The sequence below is a fragment of the Syngnathus scovelli genome, chromosome 12, assembly GCF_024217435.2.
Source record: "Syngnathus scovelli strain Florida chromosome 12, RoL_Ssco_1.2, whole genome shotgun sequence".
NCBI classification, from domain to species: Eukaryota; Metazoa; Chordata; class Actinopteri; order Syngnathiformes; family Syngnathidae; genus Syngnathus; species Syngnathus scovelli.
Window position 1 is genome coordinate 9,841,953 of NC_090858.1, and position 23,955 is coordinate 9,865,907.

Below are 23,955 nucleotides of genomic sequence, written 5' to 3' on the forward strand. Positions count from 1 at the left end.
TTGAGAACTTGGTGGAAGGTATGACAGCACTTCTCCCAAAAAGGCTCGGTATGATTGAGAGTGCTAAAGTGGTTAAGTGGACCCGGGAGAGTGTTTCCTGCTTTTTGTTTCTGAAGTTCTTTTTGGCATTATTCCTTTTTCCTGTGATTGGGATGGGACTTTTCATTGTGCATAATAACATGTTAGCTTGAAAGTACCCATGGGAATCACTGTTGAAATAAATCCACAGTGTCAATCAATGTCTTCTCTTTAAATGACGCTGCATAGTGAGCAAGTTAATTATACTCATGGACAGCTCATGGTAGAATGATGTCCTTCTGGCGTGTATATTGAATTTTCCCTTTGTGACTGTTGTTGCAAAGCACTGTGAGCATGAGTTTCAAACATTTTTAGAGCAAGCTTGAGTTATATAGAATTTTATTGCATGGGTTCACGTTGTCTTTGGTCCATTGTTCTTTTGTCAGTTCATCAACAGAGGTGTGAACACACCCATACCCTCAGGCTAAGGGGATTTTTTTTCCCCTCTACTCATGAACTCAGGGCATTAGTCATTTTGGTGCAACGTGTTCTCTATTCTGTCTGTTAAAATGAACTGTAACATCAACTCACACTAAGGTCTAGCGAGATCAGTTACTTCTCTTCAACAACAATAGCACTGAGTAGTCCTTCATCAGCGCTGAACAATTCTAATTTTAATCAGCACCATTTTGTACTCCTGATACTTATTTCTTGCTTATGCTTAGATTTCATCATTGATATTCATCAATGCAGTATTCGTTAAGAAATGACAAAAAAATGTATGCACCTTTTCGATGAAAAAATTTAATTAAGAAATGGGCTAATGAAAAATTAACATAGATGTTATGGTAATTATAAACCTTAAAAGTGCTGCTATTGTAATGCACAGGAAGCAACAACACAGAAAAAAAAAGCAGCCAACTTTGCTCACAGACATAACAATCTTTTCATTCTCGGTATTAGGAGTGCATCACTGTCAACACCCATTAAAATCAATCATTTAATTATCTGCCAGACAGCCGGGATTCGAAAAATAAACAGTTCCTTTTATTTAAAGACCCCTTTCAGATCAAATAAGGACACCCACACTATCAAACTGTAATGTTAGGGTACAAACAAATTGAAAACACAAGAACATCAATGTTCTTGTTCAAAAAAAAAAAAAGAAAAACACTTAAAGGAGTAATTGAAAAGGAAAATTGGAGTCTGTGTTGCAACGGTCAAATGAGTTCCCGAAGAGGGTTGTGATGAAGTGGGCAAGCTTCGACAATGAGGTGGAGATTTGCTTGTGTGTGTGAGACCAAAGTGTGTGAGACATGGTGGTGTGGTATACAACAGGTATTGTGTGAAGACGTTATGGATGGCTCTGAAAGTGGCCATGTTGAAGTGTATTCCAAATTGAACCGATAGCTGCTGAAGTCATATGGTTCTTGTACTGACTTGAGCAGCTGAATTCTGGACCAGTTCACAGTTTGTAGAAACCAACAAAAATAAAATTGCAGCAATCGATCCGGAAAGTGGGTTGTGATTCTTGTGAATCATGGGGAAGTATGGGTGAAGTCAATTTATATTGCGAGGAAGGAAGCATGTGGACTGTATGATGTTATTTATGTGAATTTGAAATGTTGGCGCTGTCAAGAATGACAGCCAGACTCTTCAGCTGAGACTTTTTGCTCAATAAAAATCGTCCTTGATGGAGCAGTTGCAAAATGTGCCATGCAGCATTTATAATACAAACTGCCTCCAATCCTGCACGTGTCCATACACCGACATGCCAACTGACTCCTTTTGAGTTCTTTGTGCACATTCATGCATCGTTCCACAATGTGTTCTCCGTGCCAGCTGTTGTCTGGGTATTGCTATGCTTTGCGCTCCCAAAGCTGGACAATATCATGGGTTATTGAGTGTGCGCTATAGCAACCTTCACTGCCAGTGCTACTGCTTCATTCAGATAAATCCACACTGTGCATTGTGAGTGTGTGCATAATGCAGAGCGTGTTCATATTACCTGCAGCGCTGTGCTCTCAAGCAACTGGAGCTGAGCTTGAACACATTTATCACAGCCAATGCCTTCAGCTCGGTTACAAAGACACACAATTGCTCTTCTGTCTTATTATGCACAGGCTTTTATAACATGCATATCATTGGCGCTGCATTAGCACTCTAATTTGTTAGACAACACGGAAGCCCCCACAGATGTTAGGTATTGTTACGAGGCAGTCAGGAAATTACTGTATTATTCATTTTCAATTACATCGCTCTTCCAATGCTCATATAATCCCATTGTTAACTTTGTGTGTCGTCGTGTGATAAATCTGCTCTATTTGCTTTGTCTCTATAAATACGACGCATTATAATCTCCTTCTTCATCAACTTTAAATGTTGTGTAATTATTTCTTAGTGAGCCACGCCAAGAAAAAGAAATTATATTGAACCCTATCAAAGCAAAAGTATCATTTGGAACATTAAGGAATGCGTCATGACTAGTTGTGTATTTATTTTGATTGGATGGCTTTTTGGAGCCAGTCTCGGGGATCTGGAATGAGTGTTTTGAGCACCCGCTGAGATCACTGTCACAATGGGAGGCTGAGCTTGGCCTCATATATCACGGACTACAACAGTAGCTCCTCTCATCTTCGATGGCTTTTTAGTACTGATTTAATTCGCATGGTCTGCCAAATGACATGGCCTCCTGCAGACTTACAGGAAGTGGTAATATCACCCATTGCTTGGGTTCATTTCGCACAGGGGTAGGTTTTGCCGCTTGATGCCTGCTTCCCCTATTCTATTAGTTTTCTTTCATCTGTAATGCCCACAAAGGTTCATTAGTTTTGCCGGCGGTTGGCATGGCGACAAGATGGCGCGCTGACTCCTCTCAGCATATAACAGGATTCGCGAATGAGGACATATGAAGTCAAAACACTTATGTTTGCATCACCTATCTTCATTTCTTGTGTCTTGTTCTTTTCCTTGCAATATATTACATCTAAATCTGGCTCTTGCTCTTGTTTAAGCCATCGCCTACTTTGTCATCTCTCATTTGTACATTCCATCATCGATCCAAAGTCTGGCTTAAAGCCTGCTCCATGTATAATTCAGTGGCTATCTATTTGCATGCTACTTAATAAATGAATGAATGCATGGATGAAAGTTGACGTGGGAGACATTCAGGCAGGATATGATATCACGCAGCAATTAAAGAGGTCGGACGTGAGCTGCCTTGTCCACATACACCATATGAGATGAGGTTTGTCTCACGCGAGATCTTTCCCTCTCCATGCATATGCAGCGTTTGGGAATAGCCGGACTATGTACTTTGTGTTTGCACAGAAGTGTGTACAGAAGTGTGTGTAACTGTGTTTGTATGTGTGTGTTACTCAGCCTTTCTCCTTGCTGTGTCTGCCCTGTCGCCTGTCTCATCCCGGAGCTGACACAGTCTAATAACCACCTTGGAGACAATAATACAAATTGCATGTCAAACTACAGTATCCTTCGGAACACCAATTAGGTTTCTTGTCGCCTTTCGGTGTGAGATCTAAATAGAAGTACTGCTACATGACCTTCAGCTCACTCTGATAGTAGAATTAGTACATGGGGAATTTCCACCACGTGCTTAAATTGGGGCAGCACAGTGTGTTAGTGGGTAGCACATGTGCTTCACTGTTGAACTCAAGAGGTCCTGGATTTGAATTCTGCTCAGGCCCTCCTGGGTGGAGTTTGCATTTTCTCCTGATTGTGTGGGATCCTCCTACTCTCCCAAAACATATACATACATAAACTTGAAGGAGGGAACAATTTGATATATAAATGCCTCCCATTGTGTTTCAAGATGCGCTGCCGCAGGGGGGCACATTTTCATGTTTCATACATGAGCTCATTAACAACGCTCAGTTTGCCTCCGCCTTTATCCTAACTCCTTAACTAACGCTCAGCCAACCCGTGTCTGCGTCCTCAGGCACAGCTCAAAGCCGGCAGGGGGCTACAGAAAGCAACACGCCGTCCAGTTTAAAGCTCTGCAAAAAGACTGGTGTGATATGAGGACATGTAGACTGAGAAAAGTTTATTGTTCTCTGTAGTCAGCTCAAGTTTGTGTCCTTATTTTCTCAAGTACTGTATGTGTTCATCTTGAGACAAAGAGAGACAGCAAATCTTGTTTTTCACTCTCAAACAATAGCCTCTCCAACTGTGGTGATCCAGAATGGACTTCAGGACAAAAGTTTTGTTATCAAGATACACTGTTATTGTTTTGCAGCAAATTACATCAATTGACTTTAATGTGCTAATTTTCTTCCTGTGTTCTCTCCACGTAGAAAGCCAGCTGAAAGACAATGCCGTCAAGTACATTGAGCTATTAGAAGACAGGTTGCACAGGTAAGTTGTTTGTCAATGTTTTTATTATGTTAGCAAATACAGTACACAATAGCCCCTTTTATACACCAATTGGAAAAAATAAAGGCATAAACAGAACAACAAGCCCTTAGGACTCACCGCCATTGTCCTCACTTGACTCATCCAACACCTCATGCTCCTTTCACACCTTTCATCATGTTTTTTTTTTTTTTTGCCCCCAGAGCCTTTCTCGCTTTTCTCTGTGTCTTCCAAATGACTTATTTGACAGCTTCTACTCCCCCTTCTACAGATTTCCTTTACCTTTATGTACTTACAGCAGTACTTGCAACTTTTCTCTCCTTTCTGTAATATATTTTGTGCAAAAAAAAAAAAAAAAGAAAAAAATCAATATTCAATTTTTGGAAGTGCTTTTTCCATTCGGGTAATGAGTGAGCTGGTGCTCAACAGAGTTTTGGATGAGAGGCAGGGTGCATTCTGGACTGATTGCTAGTCACTCACAGATAATCATTCACATTCACACTTAAGGACATTCTGTTAACCTTAGCTGCATAATTTTGCAATCTGGGAGGAAACAGGAGTCGGACATGTTGCTTCGATCAGCCAGAGCTCACCAGATACAAATGCATGAGTTCCCAAATTCACTCCACTTGATTAATAATTCACTGTGTCGACTTCAGAGATGCAGATAATGATATTAGAGATCATAGGCCATAGGTGTATTTTGGAAAATCTTTCCTTTCCAGTGCTTGTAATCTCAAACATGTCATTGTCAAGTGTGATAATTGTAAAAAAATAATTGTAAACTACATCATTGTTCCCTGTTGTATGTTAGCTTCCTCTGTGATTGACTAATGACCAGTTCAGTTTGCTTTCACCCACTATAGAAAATGGATGTTGATGATGGCTGGTTGGATGAAATGTAATTTTTATTCCCTACTGTTTATATTCTATTTGAATCAGTGCATTTTGAGGCAGACAAAGCCAAAAATGTAACAATGCAGCTCCAGATAACACCTGGTGGATTTGTTGTGCTGCTTCCGTGTGGCACAATAAGACATATTTCGCTGAAATGTGCTTTACAATAACCTGCATGAACGTGCACAAGCATCCATCAGCCACTGTAAATGTTATCATTCAGCTTCAATGTATATCAGTGGTGATGGAGTGCTGCGGTGACAGGAGGTGAGGATAGAGAGGAAGGTTGGGGGAGGGAGAAATGTACATGCGCTGGTGAGACGTCTGGTCTCCGTGGTGACGGATGCTTTTGAAAAAAAAAAAGAAGCAATTATCTCTTCCTTGCTAAAGACTAGAACCTGTCAAAGCTGCATTGATGCTGTAAACGTGTCATTTGGACAAGAACACCGTGTTGAGACGAGCAGTCATTTAATGCGAGTCTATATTTTTCTGCCTAAACAAAATACTTTGCTTTCATTCAAGTAAAATTGGAGTGCCATTTATCATTTCTCTCCTAAAATTGTAACGCAAAAAAAAAACATGCTCTTTGAGCTCAAGGTGCTCTGGGAGCATCCAAGCAGCGTCTGTCACATGTGAATTGTGTCAAACAGAGCAACCATGGTTGCTCGGATGGCTGCTTTACAAACCTCGCAGAAATCATACCACCCACCTCACAAAGCATTCACCGCGCCATGCATCATCCATCACACTCCCTCCTATAGTCACTGCCTTGGTTCTTACCATGTTAACAGCACCTCTGCTTAGTGTGCTATGTGAGATGTTGACACAATTAGGTCTCTCATTCCTTACTATTAACACATTTTTCAATTCACTTTTTGTATTTTGTAAAAGAAACCCCAATTGAGGAACATTTTTTTCATATTTTATCACTGCTCTGTATAAACTCTGCCAGTGCTGCCACCACTTTTGTAAAATGATATCCTAATTTCTTTCATCTTATAATGATGTGGTTGGTTCCGTTAGCTTCTAATGGGTTGGTTTATAGCCAAGCCTGTGGGTATTGCAAATGAGCATTTCCAAATTGAAGGCACGTGTTTGAAAAAGTGGTTATTGCCCCAAGGTTGACTCAATATATATTAACCCAAAAACCTTGTGATGTACAAGTTGAGCCAAAAGGAATGATTTTCCAGTTGTTCTTTTGCTCACCTAACATCAGAAATATTGGATATCTAAGGAAACGACAAGGTTTTGGTTACAGCAAAGAAAATCAAAGAGTGACTTCTGCAGATTCTCTGTACTCGCCTTTGAGATGTACTCACACGATGCATCACTATATCTGTGCCATGGTTGAGCCCACTTGACACTGAGGGCTCTATTTTCGTTACAAGTGCAAGTGTGGTGCGAGGCATGTCATAAATCTGGACAGACGTGGGATAGACCAGCTATTGGTAATTTTACAGATGTCCACAAGTGGGCTCATTTAAAAAAGGGCAGCTTGCGCCGTTGTGGGTGTGAACACAATGATGCCATTTGCTGCCAATCAAAGTAGCGCTTCTAATTGTGTGACATTCACATATCACATGGAGACATCCCTGTGCAGAAAAATAAGCAACAATAAATGTAGTCCTTACAAGCTTTGGCTCTCCCGAACTTGCAACATCAGTCCTGCCAGTCAGTAGTTGCAGGGTGGAGGGCCCAATGACAACGAAGCAGCACGCCCACACCCTGTCACTGTCAGACAGCAGGCTGAATGGCTGCCACCAATTAACCCGTGGCTAAGAAGCTGAGACAGATGAGCTCCAGGATGCCACCATCACAGCGCTGCTTTGGAGCTGTTGTATTGTTTGACGATTTAGCAAAAAAAGCCTTAAAAGCAGCAGTCACAGTGAGAGGGCATTTTGTGATAGATGTGGCCAACTTTGACATTTTGGGAAGATTTTCCAATTAATTTCTCAATTGTTTGTGTGTTCTCACCTCTTCAAAAGAAGCAATGTAACAATAGCATGGCTCAGCGGGTGCAGCCCACTTCAACACAGTTGAGAAGAAACAGCATTGAGTGCTAAATCACCAAGTGCAGGACTGCTGGGATGAGCAGTTTTTCTATCACCTGTGTGCCAAAATGAAGGTTAGACGACAGCTGATGGGCAGGCCACTGGCAGGGCACAGAGCTGGCAGCCTTTTGCAGGTAGGAGATGAGCTGGAATAAAAAGTGGAATTCAATTTTCAGGAGCTTCATTACTGCCGAAGAGCATGAAATAGGGAGGCAGATTTCACACTGTCTGCATACATTTTTTTGGAGAATTCACCTCTGTATAATAATTTATAGTATATAATAATGACTTTTTATTTTTTATTATTTTATGATTACTTTTTAAATCAATTTGCTTTTGAAATTTTGTGATAGGGCAGCAACTAGAAATGGGTTCATTGAAATGGGATCACAGTTACACTTTCCAACACATCTTGTAACTCTTCATTTCTTTTCCTGCACATGACGGTGTCGTCTGTATTTTCTTTTATGGCTTAAGCAATTTATGTGACATTTTCCCATTCTGTTTGGATGGAGGGAAAAAAATACAGAAAAACAGGGTCAATACATTTGGTTGCCCAAATGTCACCTGTGGCTACACATCTTCGGAAATGATGCGTTACCTAAAGGTTAGGAAAAGACAAAGGTCAGTAAAAAAATAGCTCGTAAAGAGATCAGAGATCTGAGGTGAATAATTTATGGATGCTTTTTCTTTTAAAGAAATGTAGCTTTGACAATTTGATGCAAATCATTCCCTGAGCAAGAAATCACAGTCACAAACTCCTCTGGAGATTAATCACTTTGTTAGTCTTTAAATATTCATTTTTGATCACCCTTTAAATTATATTCAGTTACATAATTGTTTTGTCATTTGTTGCATGAGCAAGAATCACTCGTGACTTCTATTTTTGTTATTATGCTTGCATAAAATTGCTGAATGAAAATATTGTCTGGCATTGACATACGCTGTCTTGTTTATATTTTCATTGGATGTTAGCTGTAGCTGTCCCGGCTTGGAGCGGATTTGGGAGGCCGACCTGGAGGCATGTCACCTGTTCTTACGAGGCTTGCAGCTACGGACGTCCATCTGTTGCGGAGCTGACGTGGACGACCATCTCGCCACAACTGACTGTGCTACAAGTCAAGTGTGCGCCAAAGAGGAAGAAGACAGCGCCATGTTGACAGCTTTAGGCGGCCGCTGGTGTCCCGAAGCCAATTTACAAAACTCTGAGTTCACTAAGGTAACACAACCTCTACATGTAAATGCATGTAAAGTGAGATATAAATCTAAAAAAATGTCCCTATGTGACGTTTTACTTTAAGCATGTTCCTTACACAAGCCAAAGATTTCACATTCACCATTATTAGTTTGGCAAACATGCTAATTTTGTACAGTAAGATGAGTCGCACTCTTATTACTGTTTTCTATTTCCAATTATGAACTAAAGACATTTGAGAGACAACTACACATATTACCCTTCATTCTACAAATTCTACCATTTAGTTCTGTGAGTAAGAATTCTTGTGGGCGTGTGCATGCATGTGTACGGGAACGATTTCACCAGTGATTTGAAGCCATTGCTCCAGGGTAGATCCCGAATTGTTCGCTCCTCTCCTCACACTTGCCTCCACCCACAATGTCGACTCTCGTCTGAGATAAGAACAAAGTCAACATAGCCAGCAGCCATCAAAATAATAATAAAAAAAGAGAACTTGCCAGACATGTTTTTTTTTTTCTGTGTGCAACTATATTTGCTACATTGCCTCTCAGAAATGTAATATTTGCAGTTTTTTAGCAGAGGCTCATGTTCTGAATTACAAACTGCCTGCCTCAGCATGAGATGCTCGGACTGCATGAAAAGTGTGTCAGTTTTGCTAAATGTACCTTCACAGTTTCTTACTCCCCATTAGAGCTAATAACCATCCTGCTTTGCACAACCCTAAATCTACATTTTGCACCTGTGCCCTCTTAACCTCTCTTAAACACTGCCTAACTGCATTAAATGAACCGCACGAATCTTCTTTCTGCTTTCCTTTTGTTTCTCTCTGCCTTTGTTTTCCTGCTAAAGCCTAGCCTCTCCTAACATTTCTCCAAGAAGTCAAAGGTGAGAGAGCCAAACGAGCTGTGTGCAGTTCATTCTTTCATCTCCACCCCAAGTTATAAACAAGTGTGTATTTAGCAATATTTATGTATGTGGCAAAATATATTTTCTACATGTTAATATAATAATTCTTCAGTTTGACTGACAACATAAATAATGCAAAGAATTAGATCAGAACCCCAAACATTTCCTTTTTATCCTGATAGATTATTATAGCCTTTTTAGACCGAAGAAATATAATAACTGTCACAGTAATTCTTATCCAGTTGACATGTTTTCAAGGCTACAGACAACCAGACTCATCTTTTTAGTACCACAAAACAGTATGTGACAGATTATGTTGCTGCGGGATACAATGTAATGAGTAAAATCAAATGGTGGGATGACAGCAAAATTACAGTTTTTACTCTAAAAAAAAAACAAAAAAACCCCAACACATTAAAATGGAATGCCATAAATTTGTGTTAGTACTGTAAACAGCTATGACCACAAATTATATATGTGAACGTTTCAGTTAACTGCAGGTGAACTTCACTCACATTTACTCCAAAACATAAACTAAATGACTTGTATTTGTTTTACAACTTTTTTAATTAAAACTTATAATTGAACCTATGCTTATTCGTCTACATATGAGCATATAGCCTGAAGCCACAAACAATATGTTGGTCTGCATGAGATAATTACCTCACTTTGAATACTAACAAAGGAATCTGCTGTCCAGATGAGCCATTTAGTCTGTTGTTCTCTCATCACATTTGCTAATGAATAATTCCAGTGTCATTACTATGCCCTGCTGCTCACGTAGAGTAGCCGACCGACAAAAATTGCGTTTTCAATAATTCATGAACCGATTTACGTCTGTGTGGCTTCAACAAACGTTTCCCTTTTGTTGCAGAAATTGGAGGAGTTTTTGTTCTGCATGGAGGATAACAACCCACAGGTTGGTAATGTTAATAGCGTCACAGTGTGCCTGAATGTTCCCACTGTAATTAAAGTGTCACTTTTATTTATGTTGGTGTGCCGGGACACAAAAAATCCATTAGTTGACCTTGAATCAAACATGACTCAGCTAGATTTTTGACAGATTACTTATTTGCAAAGTTAGATTTTTTTTTTAATGTTTATACTTGAAATACACACGTACCTTTTCCCGTTTACATCTGCTGCACAGGGATTGGCCATTGTAGTTCAGGTAATGCAGTAGATGAATAACTTCTCGGAATTCACCTGTCTTGGATTAGTAATAAGATTAGACCTAAATAGTGACATATTAGAAAACATAACACTGTTGTACTTCTTCTTGATTGACACTCGAATGATGTCACTGGAGCGAATAAGAATGCCTAAAGAGAAAACTGCCACTTCAGAAATTGGATGGCAACTCATCCCGGTGGCGTTGACGATGTCGCTGCGGCTTTGTGGCAGTGCTGAAATCTCTGCCAAGAACATATTCTGACCTCTTTCTCCTTTCCGTAATGACTTTAAGTAAATGATTTCCACTTAGCTGCTGCCAAGCTGTTGCCCCGCCGCCGCAATGGAGATTGATTTGTGGCTACGTGTGTGTGTTTCAGCACTACTCAATTTCCTTCTAATGTCTTCTAATTGTTCTTTTATCCTCTCAAGGTTCTTTTAGCACCCTCCTCATTCTGCATGGCAGTAGGATGCTTGCAATAAATATGTAGTGACCATTTGCTCTGATGGGATTGTGGTGTTTCACAAACTACTTATCATTGTTTACAATGGTATTATTAGATTCCTGCTTTTGGATAGCGACATGTCCAGGGTGAATTCTGCCTCCGTAGTCAGTTTGGATTGGCACTAGCAAACACGTGATCCTGAGTAGGACAAGCAGTAAAAAATGAGTGTACTTTTTTCCGTGGGACCAGCATTGAAGCAAATTTGTACCGTATTTTCCGCACTATAAGGCGCACCGGATTATAACGCGCACCTTCAATGAATGGCCTATTTTAAAACTTTGTCCATATATAAAGCGCACCGGATCATAAGGCGCACCTTCAATGAATGGCCCAGTTTAAAACTTTGTCCATATATAAGTCCATATATTTGGACACGCCTGCCGTAGTGGCTCAATATTGGTCCATATTTATAAGGCGCACCGGATTATAAGGCACACTCTCGACTTTTGAGAAAATTTGAGGTTTTTAGGTGCGCCTTATAGTGCGGAAAATACGGTACTGCTTGTCTGAAATGTGATTTATTTGATTTACTTTTGAGGTTAAGATTGTTTTGTATTTTTAAGTTACCCTTACCATGAATGTAAAGCCGGTGCCGTGTTTATGCATTTTACAATGTCTGACTGAGCAGCACCCTGGGGGAGCACAACAGTCACATGCAGCCTTTGAGTCTTGATTGCCGAGATAACTATGACAAGGCCTGCGTGCATCCGAGTATTGCATTTTGACATAATTTGATTATGCCTGCTTTGTTTACTGGGGGTCCCTGAACATTACAACTAATGTTCATCAAACTGCCACTATGCAGTGCCGGTGCTGGCAAGTCTCACTTATGCAATTTGACATGCAAATGACACCAGAATCACATTTGTCAATAGCAAGAAGCGCATATTGTGTTGATCACAATGACGGCTGTTGAAGGGTTGAATATCTTCTTTGTAAAAACTTACAAACAAACCTATCAAGAATGTCACAGTGTGTACACTGGGCTTTCTCTCCTCAGGTCGTATTGACTTTTAGCAAGAGCGACTGGAGGCTGGAGAATAGAATCAATCAGCTACACAAACACGGTTCTCTTATCTGCTAAAGAAGCTGCTAACCTTTACAGCCTGAAAACAAACAGCACAGCGACGCTTTAGCTCAGCGGGCTTTCCTTTTGTTGATGGAGGACATGAATCCTAGTTTCATATGTGGTGAGGACTGACATACACTTAAAGTGCCTCACAGTGGAGAATGTTATCTTGAAGGCATTATCTCGAATCATTACCTGTGCTGTTTTTGTCCGTTAATCTCAATTGGTTTGGAGGCGGCTGCTCTGTCACGATGTAGTGCCTCTGGCTTTAACTTGTTGTTTGTTGAACATGTGTTGTATCATCTAAGAGGGAGTGATATACACAATGTAGAGAATTGACTACTCTCATTGCTGTGACATCTTTGAGCTGCAGGGAGTTGATATTTTCAACCTGTAGCCATGAGTCAGATGTGACTCTCTTGCATTTGTTTGTGTGTGTTTAAGTGTCTGTGTGTACTCTTCTGTGTAATTGTGTATATATGTTCACCTTGCCTGATACAGAAGGAAAAAAAAAAATAGGACACGGTCTTCAAAAGAGGCTGCTCTAATTATGGCCGGCTCTGTTCCCTCAATGCTTAAGTGCCCTACTGCACTGTGCTCCCACATCAAACTGACTTTCCCATCATGCAGTGCTCCATCCTCGCAGCACAGCGGAGGTCACCGGTAGTACATAACCCCGATGTGTAGTGTGGACTTGATGACCTTGGCAGGCTACTGACAGACACTTTGGCAGCCCTATATTTTGCCATGCAACCCTTCTACGCTTATTCAAAATACACATTCTACGTCCGAGACATCTCAACAAAATGGACTTGTTGTAAGGTGTCAGCCAAAAATAAGCACGACAATTAATCTATAACTGGAGGTTCATTTAGCAACAGAGGATATGTAAATCCTGCCGCAAAAATTGAAGACACATTGCTTAAAAAAGTTTATTTTTCCCCATTTATAAAATCTTTAAAGCACTTAAGAGGACACATTAGAGCTCATTATTTCAAACATTTCCCACAAAACACACATCCATACTGGTTATCTACTAACTAAAGCATTTTAATTTTCACTTTTTACTGAACCAAACTCTAGCTATTCCTTATTCCTTGGTATTATGATACACAATTCTCCTCCACATCTTCAAAACTGAGCATTCGTATCCTTTTAAACGCAGACGTTTTGCTGCAGCACTTGTATTGGATGGTGTAAAATTGTGCAAATGATCATAATGTTCTGATGGATCTGTGTATACACGCGCTAAAAAAACATTACCGGGCATTGTTTCTTCTCCTCAGACAAAATTCAATCCAAGAAGTCAATATTGACTAGCAGATGCCTGGAGGGTTATCAGATACCAACACATTGCACACTGGTTTGATGATACTCTGAGACTCATGGGTGTAGTCCAAATGGAGAAAGTTTCATAACAATTTACTTGACCAAGCTGAATTAATTCAAACATTCTTCATTCCTCCGCTGTTGCCAATCTCCCAGCAGGACGTGTCTAGTGATGACGAGGCAGCAGACCTCTCCGAGCGCTGCGAGCTGATCAGTGACAGACTAATGACCTTGGAGGATGACTTACAGATGGCCATAGAGAACCGGGACCAGGCCCTCGCTGATATCCTTTCGCTCCAAGTATACAGGTATTAAGATGTTGCTCTTTCTCTCCAATTTATATTTGCGATGTGCTGTTTCCTGGAGGCTTAGCAACTCGCATGCTACCAAATGTTAGCACTCTAATGTTAGGCGGAAAAGACATAGCTCAAGCTGTCGTATCTGACATTCAACGGAATTGAAGCTGAGTGCGAATCGGGCGTATTTCTCTTGACAGGCAGGATGTGCTATCGAGAAAATAACATGGTAAAAGTCCAAGTGAGGTTATTGGAGGGTCACAAATGCGGGCTGCCATTCTCGGGCACTGAGATTAAAGTAGGCAGGCAGGGGCAGCGCAGTGGCAAATAGAGGAACGTCACTATCACGACTGCAAAGCTTTCATACCTTCAACTTCATCTTTTCATTGAACGCACACACCTTCCATCCGCCCTGCACCTGTTCCTGCCTGCTGGATCTGGCTTGGAGAACATTATAATATCCATGGTAATGAGTCACATGGAAGAAGGGTTGAAGCTGATTACAGGTCACAATGCTTGATTTTCCGTGCTAATTAGAAAGCTGATTGGATGTAGATTAGTGTGTTTTTCCTCATTCATCGTAGAACGGTTGATAGTCCAATACGGGGTTAAAGATCAAGCTCAAGTCTTTACTTTCCACAAATGGCACCGCACCGTCAAAGATCCAATTTTCCTGTTTCTTTTCCGCAGTCTGTTCAGGTCCAATCAGATTTTGCAGTTGGCCTTTATGTTATCAGCGCCAGTACGACGTTTTGCTCTGTTAGCAAGATGTCAAAGATAGATTCGCTTCTTCGCAAACTTTGTGTGTTTTTGCTGCTTGGAAATATGCATAGTGATTGTTTGAGGTCACTGAGGAAACTGGACACGATTGTAGAAATGAAACAGAAACCAATGATAATGCAACAGGTGCCAATGAAATCTGAAGATCCAAAAAAAATGCCCCTGTGTGTCCTCTGTGAGGACAGACAACCACAAAATTCCAGAGCAATATTTATTCAAAACTTATAACTGGAATATGTTACAAGACTGGAATGAGCTGCGTGTGTAAAATTTTCAAGCTATTCACAATTGCGAGATAAGGCTTGTGGCATTTCAGAAGGTGTGTCTTGTGCTAGTCTGTTAGAAACCAGTTGGGCTCAAGATGCCACATACTGTAGGTACCCTAAAATATTGTGTCATGATTAGAAAAATGGTCAATGCGTTATGAGGAATTATCTGATCGTCATACACGTCTTATCAATTGCTTTTGTATTTTCTCGAGACACCCTGTATGTGTTGCTTCTAAACGTCAAACGAAGCCATGGTTGGAGTACACCTTCAACAACCTTCTGTGGAATCTGGTCTTTTTTAATGGCCGTTTAATTATGGATGGAGACAATCTGTGCTCATTGAAAGTGTAAAACGAGCCATCGGGTTCCATCTGCCACGAGCCCGCCCCTTTGATTTAACGCTTAAGCCGGACCCTTGCAGGCTTGATTTGGATTTCCAAGCAGGTTAAACAAGTCCCCTGTGAGGACGGCCTCCATCCCGTTCATTGATGGGTCATGAATAATGCAGCTGCTTTGCGGGGGTCCTGCCACCCAGCACCACTGATGAGATCATGAATAGCGAATTGCTGCAATTCACTCTTTGAGTGCATGGGGTTAAATTGACTACGGCGTGATGATCTGTCCCAGTAATCAGTTCTTTAGCCAAATTGGACATTGATGCCTTCATCGGGTCACCGCTATTACTGTCAAGCGTCGAGAGCCACAAGTGTCACATTTTGTCCTGCTGTTTGTAAGACTCATATCAATGAAGGTCTCCAACTCCATCTCAGTCTTCCTTAACTGACATTGCACAGTCGCTGGAGAGGCAAGTTCAGGAAGTTAAAACCACTTTGCAAAACATGCTCACCCTACTCAGCGAGGAAGTCGAGGAGGACGCGCATGATGGTGAATTGCGGGATGATGACGAGCCTGTGGAAAATGGGATTTTGGAGGAGGAAGAAGAGGAGGAAGAGGACCAGTACTTTAGTGACAGCTGGGACATTTGAAGCGGATGCATGTTGTGTTTTATGAGCACGCACACTGGGAGCCTGACCTGCACTCTGCAGTTGAACTGACCCCATTTCTATTTAACGTAAAGCCGCACTCAAAGTCATTTACAAGCAGCCCTCTGTGGAACTGAGCAAAGTCTCCAGTTGTTGCTTTCCTTAACTTAAAAACACATTCTATACATGCAGGGATACAACACTTTCAATTCAAATTCGCAAAGTGCCTTCAGGCTTCTCAGTCTACTGTTTTTTTTCCCCCCAGTTAATATCAAGAAATGAAACGTCTACACTAGTGTTTTCAATTGAAGGTTTATTTTTGTGTTCTAAACTATGTGCTAACCCTAAAACTCAAATGACCAAAACAGAGAATGTAAACACGGAACCCTCAAATTTGTACCACTTTTTTGATTATTTGTGGGATAAAGGAGACAATCTTCTTTTTTTTTTTTACATTAGCATTCATGCACATAAACTAACTGTTTTATTTTTTGATCCAGTGGCCTTTTTTGTGTGTGTTTTTTTCTTTGCAAGTGGACTTAATGTAATTTTATGTTTGTGGTGCTAACTTGAACACTGTTGCTAGTGATGAAAATCTTATATTTATAGTATTAGGGCTACATTGATAAAAAGTTCATTACATGAACAAAAGTTGCAAGGTTAAGGTTAAAACAAGAATAAGTTCAAAACTTTTCAAACACTGATAGATTTTTCTCTCTTGTAAATATATAACACGACTTAATTCTTCCTATTTTTATTTATTATTATTCCCTCTTTTTTTAAATTTGATGAAATGTAATGATTTTTCCCACAATATAATATCAAGATTTTTCTTCTAGAAATTCAAGTTGATAATTGTAGTATTAAAAACATGAGAAATCTATTGTAATACTACTACCCCTCCACGTTCATTTTTTTCAATGTGGCCCTAATACTTATTCATATAAACTAATTTGATTTTGTTATTTAAATACTTGTAAACAGTTGCAATGTTGAAGGAAAAAATATCAGTTGGCAGAGAAAAAAAATGCTGTTTGCACCACTGACTGCATGATGACTTATGCTAAATCTTTTCGTACATTCCAGACATTTTGTTTGTGTCATTTAATGGGATAATCTTTTTTTTTTTAATTTACTGTGCATTCCCATAATTCCTATTTATTGTCCAACGTGTCTCACTAATTACAGCATGTAGCATCTTGCCTGATGATGTTTCCTGCTGTTTTCTTTTTGTACCCACTTTGGTGATAGCCCCTCATGGAGAACATGTGGGCATCCTTCCAGGCAAGTGGGGGCAGTGTTGACATGTCGGCGTTATCAATACGCTAATAAAGGTCCTCTAGTGAGGTCTGTAGGGGATACAAGCTTCTTTTGTTATCTCACCTCAGCAGCAACGCTGTGGCTAATTGGAAGACAAAGTGGCAGAGGGCGTGCGGTGCTGAAGGTGGTGTGCTGTTGCTTTGTGTCCATATGATCCAGCCTTGTGTTGCGAGCCGAGGCAGATTCATCCTCAAGAGTGTGGAGCCTTGCCTTGTAAACACAGCTGCGTGCGCCACACACACAATGTCTCACTCTCATGCTGCTGACAGGCTGAAAAGCATTTTCCAAGCCAGAAGACTCCACCATCTATCAGCTTGAGGCAGCCTACAGACTCAGCCAGTCGGCTAACACACACACACACACATGCACGCTCACACTTACCACCAAAATGAGCCCACCTCATAACTGAATCCGTTGCGGCACCACAGTGAGCCCCATGAGGCAGTCGGTCTCGTAAAATTGCTTGAGGAAAAAAATCCAGATGGTTTGCTGCAGATACATACAGCAAGACAATATGTGCTGTAGGGTATACTCACTTGGGATGAAATTGCCTCTGGATGGGAGTACCGCCCTATGCACTTGCTGGACCCTTTATTAGGTACCATACACACTACCATTATAGGACCCAGGTTGAGAACTATCTCGAGTTCGGACTCATCAGATATTTTAGAGGTGTGCCACTGTGCCAGAAATGGACAGTTAAGGATTTGCATGCGGTCCTCCATGATGTACAGTTGACCAGGCAATCACGGGTCATGGTGAAATGTGGGCACTTAGAGACTGCCTTTCACTCCGAGTGTCTATGAAAATCGAGCCTCAAGTCTTTGATCCACTCTGAGCGCAAGAAGCTTCACTTGAACTCTTTTTAAGCCTTTCACGTGAATTCAAACCCACTGTGTTCATCACTCAGCTGGTGAATAAATTACACTGTGCAATCAGGCGGGAGGAAAAATTATGCAAAATCAATAAAGATCTCCAATAATTTAATTGCAGAGTGTCTGTACGCCAAATCTGCATATCTCTCGGTGAAGCCATTAATAAAGTGGCACTGATACAAATAAATAACACAGCTGAGCCAACATAGAATAGACAGAACTCTCATCTGTGATCAAAACAAACAGAGGCCAAAATATTCTTAAAGGTGAAGTCAAGTCAAATATTTTCTATGTTTGATTTGCCCACACTCGAAACAATATTCCGCAATATCCCCTCTCAAAAAAAAAAAAAAAAAGATTTGGTAAGCCGAGTGGTCAGGATATCCACCACGTGATCAGCATTCCAGGTTCAATTCTTGGCCCTGTGTGGAGTTTGCATGTTCTCTCACTTCTTGCGTGGGTTTTCTCCAGATACTTCCTCCCACATTCCAAAAAGGGTTAGGTTAATTAAAGACTAAATTGTCCAATAGTCATAAACGTGAGTGTGATTTACACAAGCAGATGGACGGTGCAGAGAAAAACAAGAAAGTAAAAAAATAAATAAATAAAAATCTTTCCCACTATTTAATTTTCTTCCCCATGATTTTGTAATGTCTCACTTATTGTTCTCTCTGAATTTTGTGTTTGTGGAAAAAATGCTCACCAGACCATGCGGCTCACTGTTCCGTCCATCTGGTGTTGACTCCCCCCGAGAGTCTTCAACCCCCCCAGCACAATGAAAACAGTAGTGAGTGAGAAATCTGTGAACTATCGACCCATAGAGTAAAATAAAATAGAGTGCTGGAGCGCTCTGCCTGAAACTCTCTTTTGAATTGCCTTCATTAGCGAGCCTGGCTTTAGAATGTGATATACAGGTGCCTCTCAATAAAAGTCATTACTGTGGAAAAGTTCATTCTTTTAAATGTGAAACTCGTAGTTTTATTAAACACATTGGGAATACTTGGACAAACTATGGAAAATCAACAGAGATCTAAAAATACATAATTATAATGAAATATAAAACAGTATTTCACTCAGACCTAAAAGAATTAAAGAACTTAAAGAACTAAAACCCAACCTTGATTTGGAGGAACAATGTTTCAGCGTGAAGGGTTCTTTGTTCTGCTTTTTGTGTGTTTTGTTCAGACGAATGGGACATGGCCCATTTTGCACTCACCAAGGAGAAAGAATTGACCACTTCCATGTCCATGCAGTAAAAACATATTGTTAGTACGTCCTCCAGGGAAAGCTTGGTCGGCGACTCACCTTGCAGCCTCCCTTGGGAACGTGGCTGCCCGTAGAAGGATGAAATGTCTTCTGCACTTTGTCTGGGTTGGAGACAGACACCACGGTAAGAGCAGACATCAATACATCTGATGGATGGAGCTGGATGCCCTTTTTTAGAGCAAGAACCCTAATGATAGCGCTGGTGAGTGATGGGGTATTTCTGCCAAGGCAGGGTCGTTCCATTTTATCTGAAGGTTCGGCCTGGGTTGAGTTTTCAACCTCCATCATTGTCCTCGCTTCTTCCATTTCACAAGGGATGTGGCAGGAAAAAAAAAAAAAGCTGGATTCTATCCAATATGACTTTGGGCAAATGGCGAGGTAAACTCGTTGCAAGCCTGTCATATGGACAATTTGGTATCTGCAGAAGCAGTACTTCAACACTTAAATAAAGTTTCTCAAAACAATTGTAAAGTGTGTTTTCCAACAGCATAAAAACACAGCGGCTCTGCTTATGGTGGATTTATGTGATTTAGGCTGTACACACTCATAAAAGAAATCATAAAAGCAAGTAGCCAAGCTCAGTGAACAGTTTGCTCACTATGCTGCAGTCATCAAAGGCAATGGCTGAAAGATGGATTACGAGCGCAGTAACACAATATGCCAAGGGGAAGCGTTGTGCGTCGCTAACTAAATGTGCACGTTTAAACGGCGAAATAAAATGCATTTTACAGGCTGCAGTCAAGTGTGAAACTTGAGCCCATCAAAGCCCGTCTGCTCTGTGTTTTAAAGGCAGTTTGGAACCAAGAAGTATATGGATATATGTATTGCAGCTATCATCGCCATTTCACGTTTAAACAGGATATATATTATGATACATTTGTACAATTTTAAGAAATTCATTTATATAAATGATATCTGGAGTCCCTGCCCAACCATGTTAGAAATGTTTACTCATAGAAATATGAATAGTGTATACATGATTCCCCCCATCCGACCTCTTAATATTAAAATGTTTAAAAAATATAATAGTAAAGTACCGTATTTTCCGGACTATAAGGCACACCTAAAAACCTAAAATTTTCTCAGAAGCCGACAGTGCGCCTTATAGTCCGGTGCGCCTTATATATGGACCAAATTCCTAAATTTAAACTGGCCCGAAGCATTGTGTCATGACATCAATCATAAGTGGCCCGCTGAAGACTATGAATCATGAATCAAAAAGACTATGGATCATTATTTTGAGATTATAAAGTAATTTATTGCGTCTGAAGTTGAAATAAAGATAAAATGGAGAATGATTTGATTTGGATTAAAAAGCTGACATGATGGTGCGCCTTATATAAGGACAAAGTTTTAAAATGGGCCATTCATTGAAGGTGCGCCTTATAGTCCGGTGCGCCTTATAGTCCGCAAAATACGGTAGCTAATATTTAAAAAAGCAACAGACAACAAATGTAGCAACTTTCTCCCGGAGACTCTGAGAAATTTAGGCCTCTGCATTCAGACTGCAAATGAATGGTGTTAATCCAAAAATACCATTCTTTGGCAAAATTCAAAATTGCTGTCTTTCAGACACATTTCCAGAAACAGGCAGCTAACAAAATGTTGACATAGTTCATTTCTGCCGAAAAAAGTCATGGGTGGGCCAAGTGAGACGATACCCGGGGTAAAACTAAATCCACTAAATGTTAAAATCTTGCTCACAGAGCTTGTGAAACGTTAATCTGTATAACCATGCCCCCCACAAAACTTTGCATTTTGATAACGCACACTTCAATCAATTTAGCTTTGAGGAGTGCAATTCTTTTGTTTTAAAGAGCGGCCCTGTCGGCCATTTTAAGACACTCCCACACCATCATCACAAATAAATGAAGAAGAGCAGCCCAAGGACATTAGTGCCATTTGGAATTAAAAGTGCAAGCGAGGAGAGAAAGATAGGAAGAAATTGAGACTGACAGAGGGAAGAGTTTCCTGTAGGGACTCTGCAACAGCAAACAACAACACAACAAAATGGATGTGAAATGTTTGCCTGGTGAACACTTGACCCTGCTTGCATTATTAATCATACTGTACAGCTGCAAATATTGGGAATTATTACTTGTGGTGTGACAACCATCCACTGTGAATTATCCAAATGAAATGGAAGTGGTGAGGCTAGATAAGCAGACCCACAGCAGCAGGACGCAGACAACATCCATTCAAACGGAAGCATCAATATTCATCATCGCACAGAGCTGCAGAGTGGATTAGAGCCACATGTTGTGTCATGACACCAACAAATACTCAAGTTATAAAAAAGTGCTTGCTTCTTCTGGCTTTCTTAAACTGATGACTGATTTGATGTGAGGGTGCGGAATAGCTCATTTTAATATCCTGCCCTGGTTTTTGCCTTTGGCATCAAACTGTCACACTGTGGAGAGATGACAGGTGGACCTGGAAAAGAGGTAAAAGTGGAGACAGGAAGTCAAGAGAAGGATGCTAGAATATTAAGAGAGGTTGTGGGTTTGAATCTTTAGCTTCCTTTCTCATTCCCAAAACAATCATGGTCACTTAATTGAATGTGAGTCTCAATTATCCATAGAAATCATTTGCCAAGTTAACCCTCCCCCCTGAAGCATCATGAGATTCATAACTAATATTTAAAAGAACAATTGTGGTAGATTTTTGTTAAAAAGTGCTGCTATGTTTTTTTTTATTACAGCAGTTCAGCTAATGGATGGCTGGATGAAAGAAAAATGTAGAATCACGCATCTGTCACATTTGTTCCCTGAAAGGACACTGATTGGTCATATCATGTAATATTGTATCGCTCTAATGTCTAGTTGGATTTATTATTTGAATGGGCTTAGATGAATACCCCAAAACATCCTGTAAAGAAAATGAAGTCCATTAAAATGACTCTACACGAAGAACAAAATGTGTACGTAGCCAACGTTGGTGTGTCTCATTCTATTTTACACCCATATTATTTCACAATCTGTATTGGATTGTGAAAAGCTCTTTCAATAAACAGGAAGGAAAACAAATTTCCCGCTGTATGATTTGAGTGACTCGTAACCATATGGGTTAAATTGAACCAATTCATCACGATCATCTTAATCTGAACTAACCCCTGTCATGTGAAATCATAAGCATTGTGCATGTTACTCCCACTAATCCATATCCAAGACTATTGTTTATATTTTTCTCAATTGTATTACCCAGTAAAATATGGATTTTTTTTTTTTTTTTATGTATTCATTGTGTGCACTGCAACAACAGCAATCTGACATTTTCCATGCTTGGGCCCAACCACGCTTGCAGATGCCTTCATCATCACACAAAGTGTACTTTATATGCCCTCGTCCAAATAACATAAATAATACATTTTGTCGTCATACCAACCAACGTTGTGGCAACATCCCATATATTATGAATTGAGGTCACAACCATTTCAAGGGCAAAGCACAAAAATCAAACACGTGGAAGAAGCAATGGTTGAGGACTTTGAGGTGTATTCATAAACATCTGACAGGTTCCTAATATAGAGCCTGCTGAGAGATGGTGAGCAGAGTTGCAAAGCCACGAGCTCACTTTGTGGTGTCTCCCTGAGGACCTTTTCTGTGACAACCATTCCTCCTGCAGCAGAGGTAATGAACTTGAGGAGCCCCTTGAGAACACCGCTGGGAATTTCTTTGCATGACCCGCAGGTCATTGACATGCTGGTAAGTGCTGCATTATAACTTTAATTTTTAATGCATAATTGACACGAATCACATTTTATCATATTAAGTAGGACTCATTAAATATGTATTTAAATTTTGTGTTTTACGTAGAGCGCATTGTGTGTTGTGTGTCAATGTGTTTAAACAGCACTTGGTTCAACATATATAGTTTACTTTTAAAATGATGCGGATTGAAACAGGATCAGTGGACACGAAGCTAAAATATTTGGAAATATAATATAATGTATGGAACTTTGACTTAAACCACAGGCTCATAATCAGGTGAGCACGAGGTTGTCCCAAAAAGTTGATTTCCACCGGTGGCCGGTAAATCACACGATGCATATTCAACCACACCTACGGATAATCTTCAATGTCTTTAGAAGTACCAGTGTGGAGAACAATGGTGTCATTAGGCTTAGTTTAGGGAGACTTAAATATTTATTTCCAACATAAAGGTACTACTGGTATGACTGTATTTTAACAACCACGTGAGGTCTCTATTTATACACAAGACTGAATTTATCATTTATTTAGATTTATTTTCAAGAACATTATAAAAATGACCTTGTTGTCAAAATACTGTATGCAGAAATTGGTAAGTAAAATCAATAGAACTCTTGAGCAGTGATAGACTGCTGCCGTGAAAAGTCTTCCCATGGTGATAATAACAAGAACATGCATGTGCAAGTTGCCGGAGGAGATCCTCTGGCCTCTCTTTATTTTGGTTGCCATGGAGCTGCCTCATTCATCCCCTCGATTTCTCCTTTTTCAGGCAGATTGGTGTTACTATTACTCTCACTGGTGCACATATGCCACACACCCTCCATCCACTCTGCACATCCATGTGTGCTCTCCAGAGTGCCCCATCAGCACCAACGTGCCATCTGTAGACGCAAGACGCAGAGCCGACCCGCTGGGTTTATCTGTCATTGAGCAGGCAGAGGACA

General features: G+C 40.4%; 1 protein-coding gene across 5 annotated transcripts in view; it reads left to right on the forward strand.

The window, feature by feature from the left end:
- disc1 (DISC1 scaffold protein) overlaps positions 1 to 17,204 on the forward strand; it is a 34,042-nt gene extending 16,838 nt beyond the window's left edge. For 3 of the 5 annotated variants that reach the window (XM_049735668.2, XM_049735666.2, XM_049735664.2), the window contains 5 exons: positions 4,329 to 4,389; positions 8,310 to 8,553; positions 10,313 to 10,357; positions 13,669 to 13,795; positions 15,650 to 17,204. In XM_049735668.2, the coding sequence (XP_049591625.1) occupies positions 4,329 to 4,389; positions 8,310 to 8,553; positions 10,313 to 10,357; positions 13,669 to 13,795; positions 15,650 to 15,843 (671 nt within the window). In that variant the 3' untranslated portion in view covers positions 15,844 to 17,204. The remainder of the gene's footprint in view (positions 1 to 4,328; positions 4,390 to 8,309; positions 8,554 to 10,312; positions 10,358 to 13,668; positions 13,796 to 15,649) is intronic. The other 2 variants (XM_049735669.2, XM_049735667.2) reach the window with 1 other exon arrangement.
- The last annotated feature ends 6,751 nt before the right edge of the window (positions 17,205 to 23,955 follow it).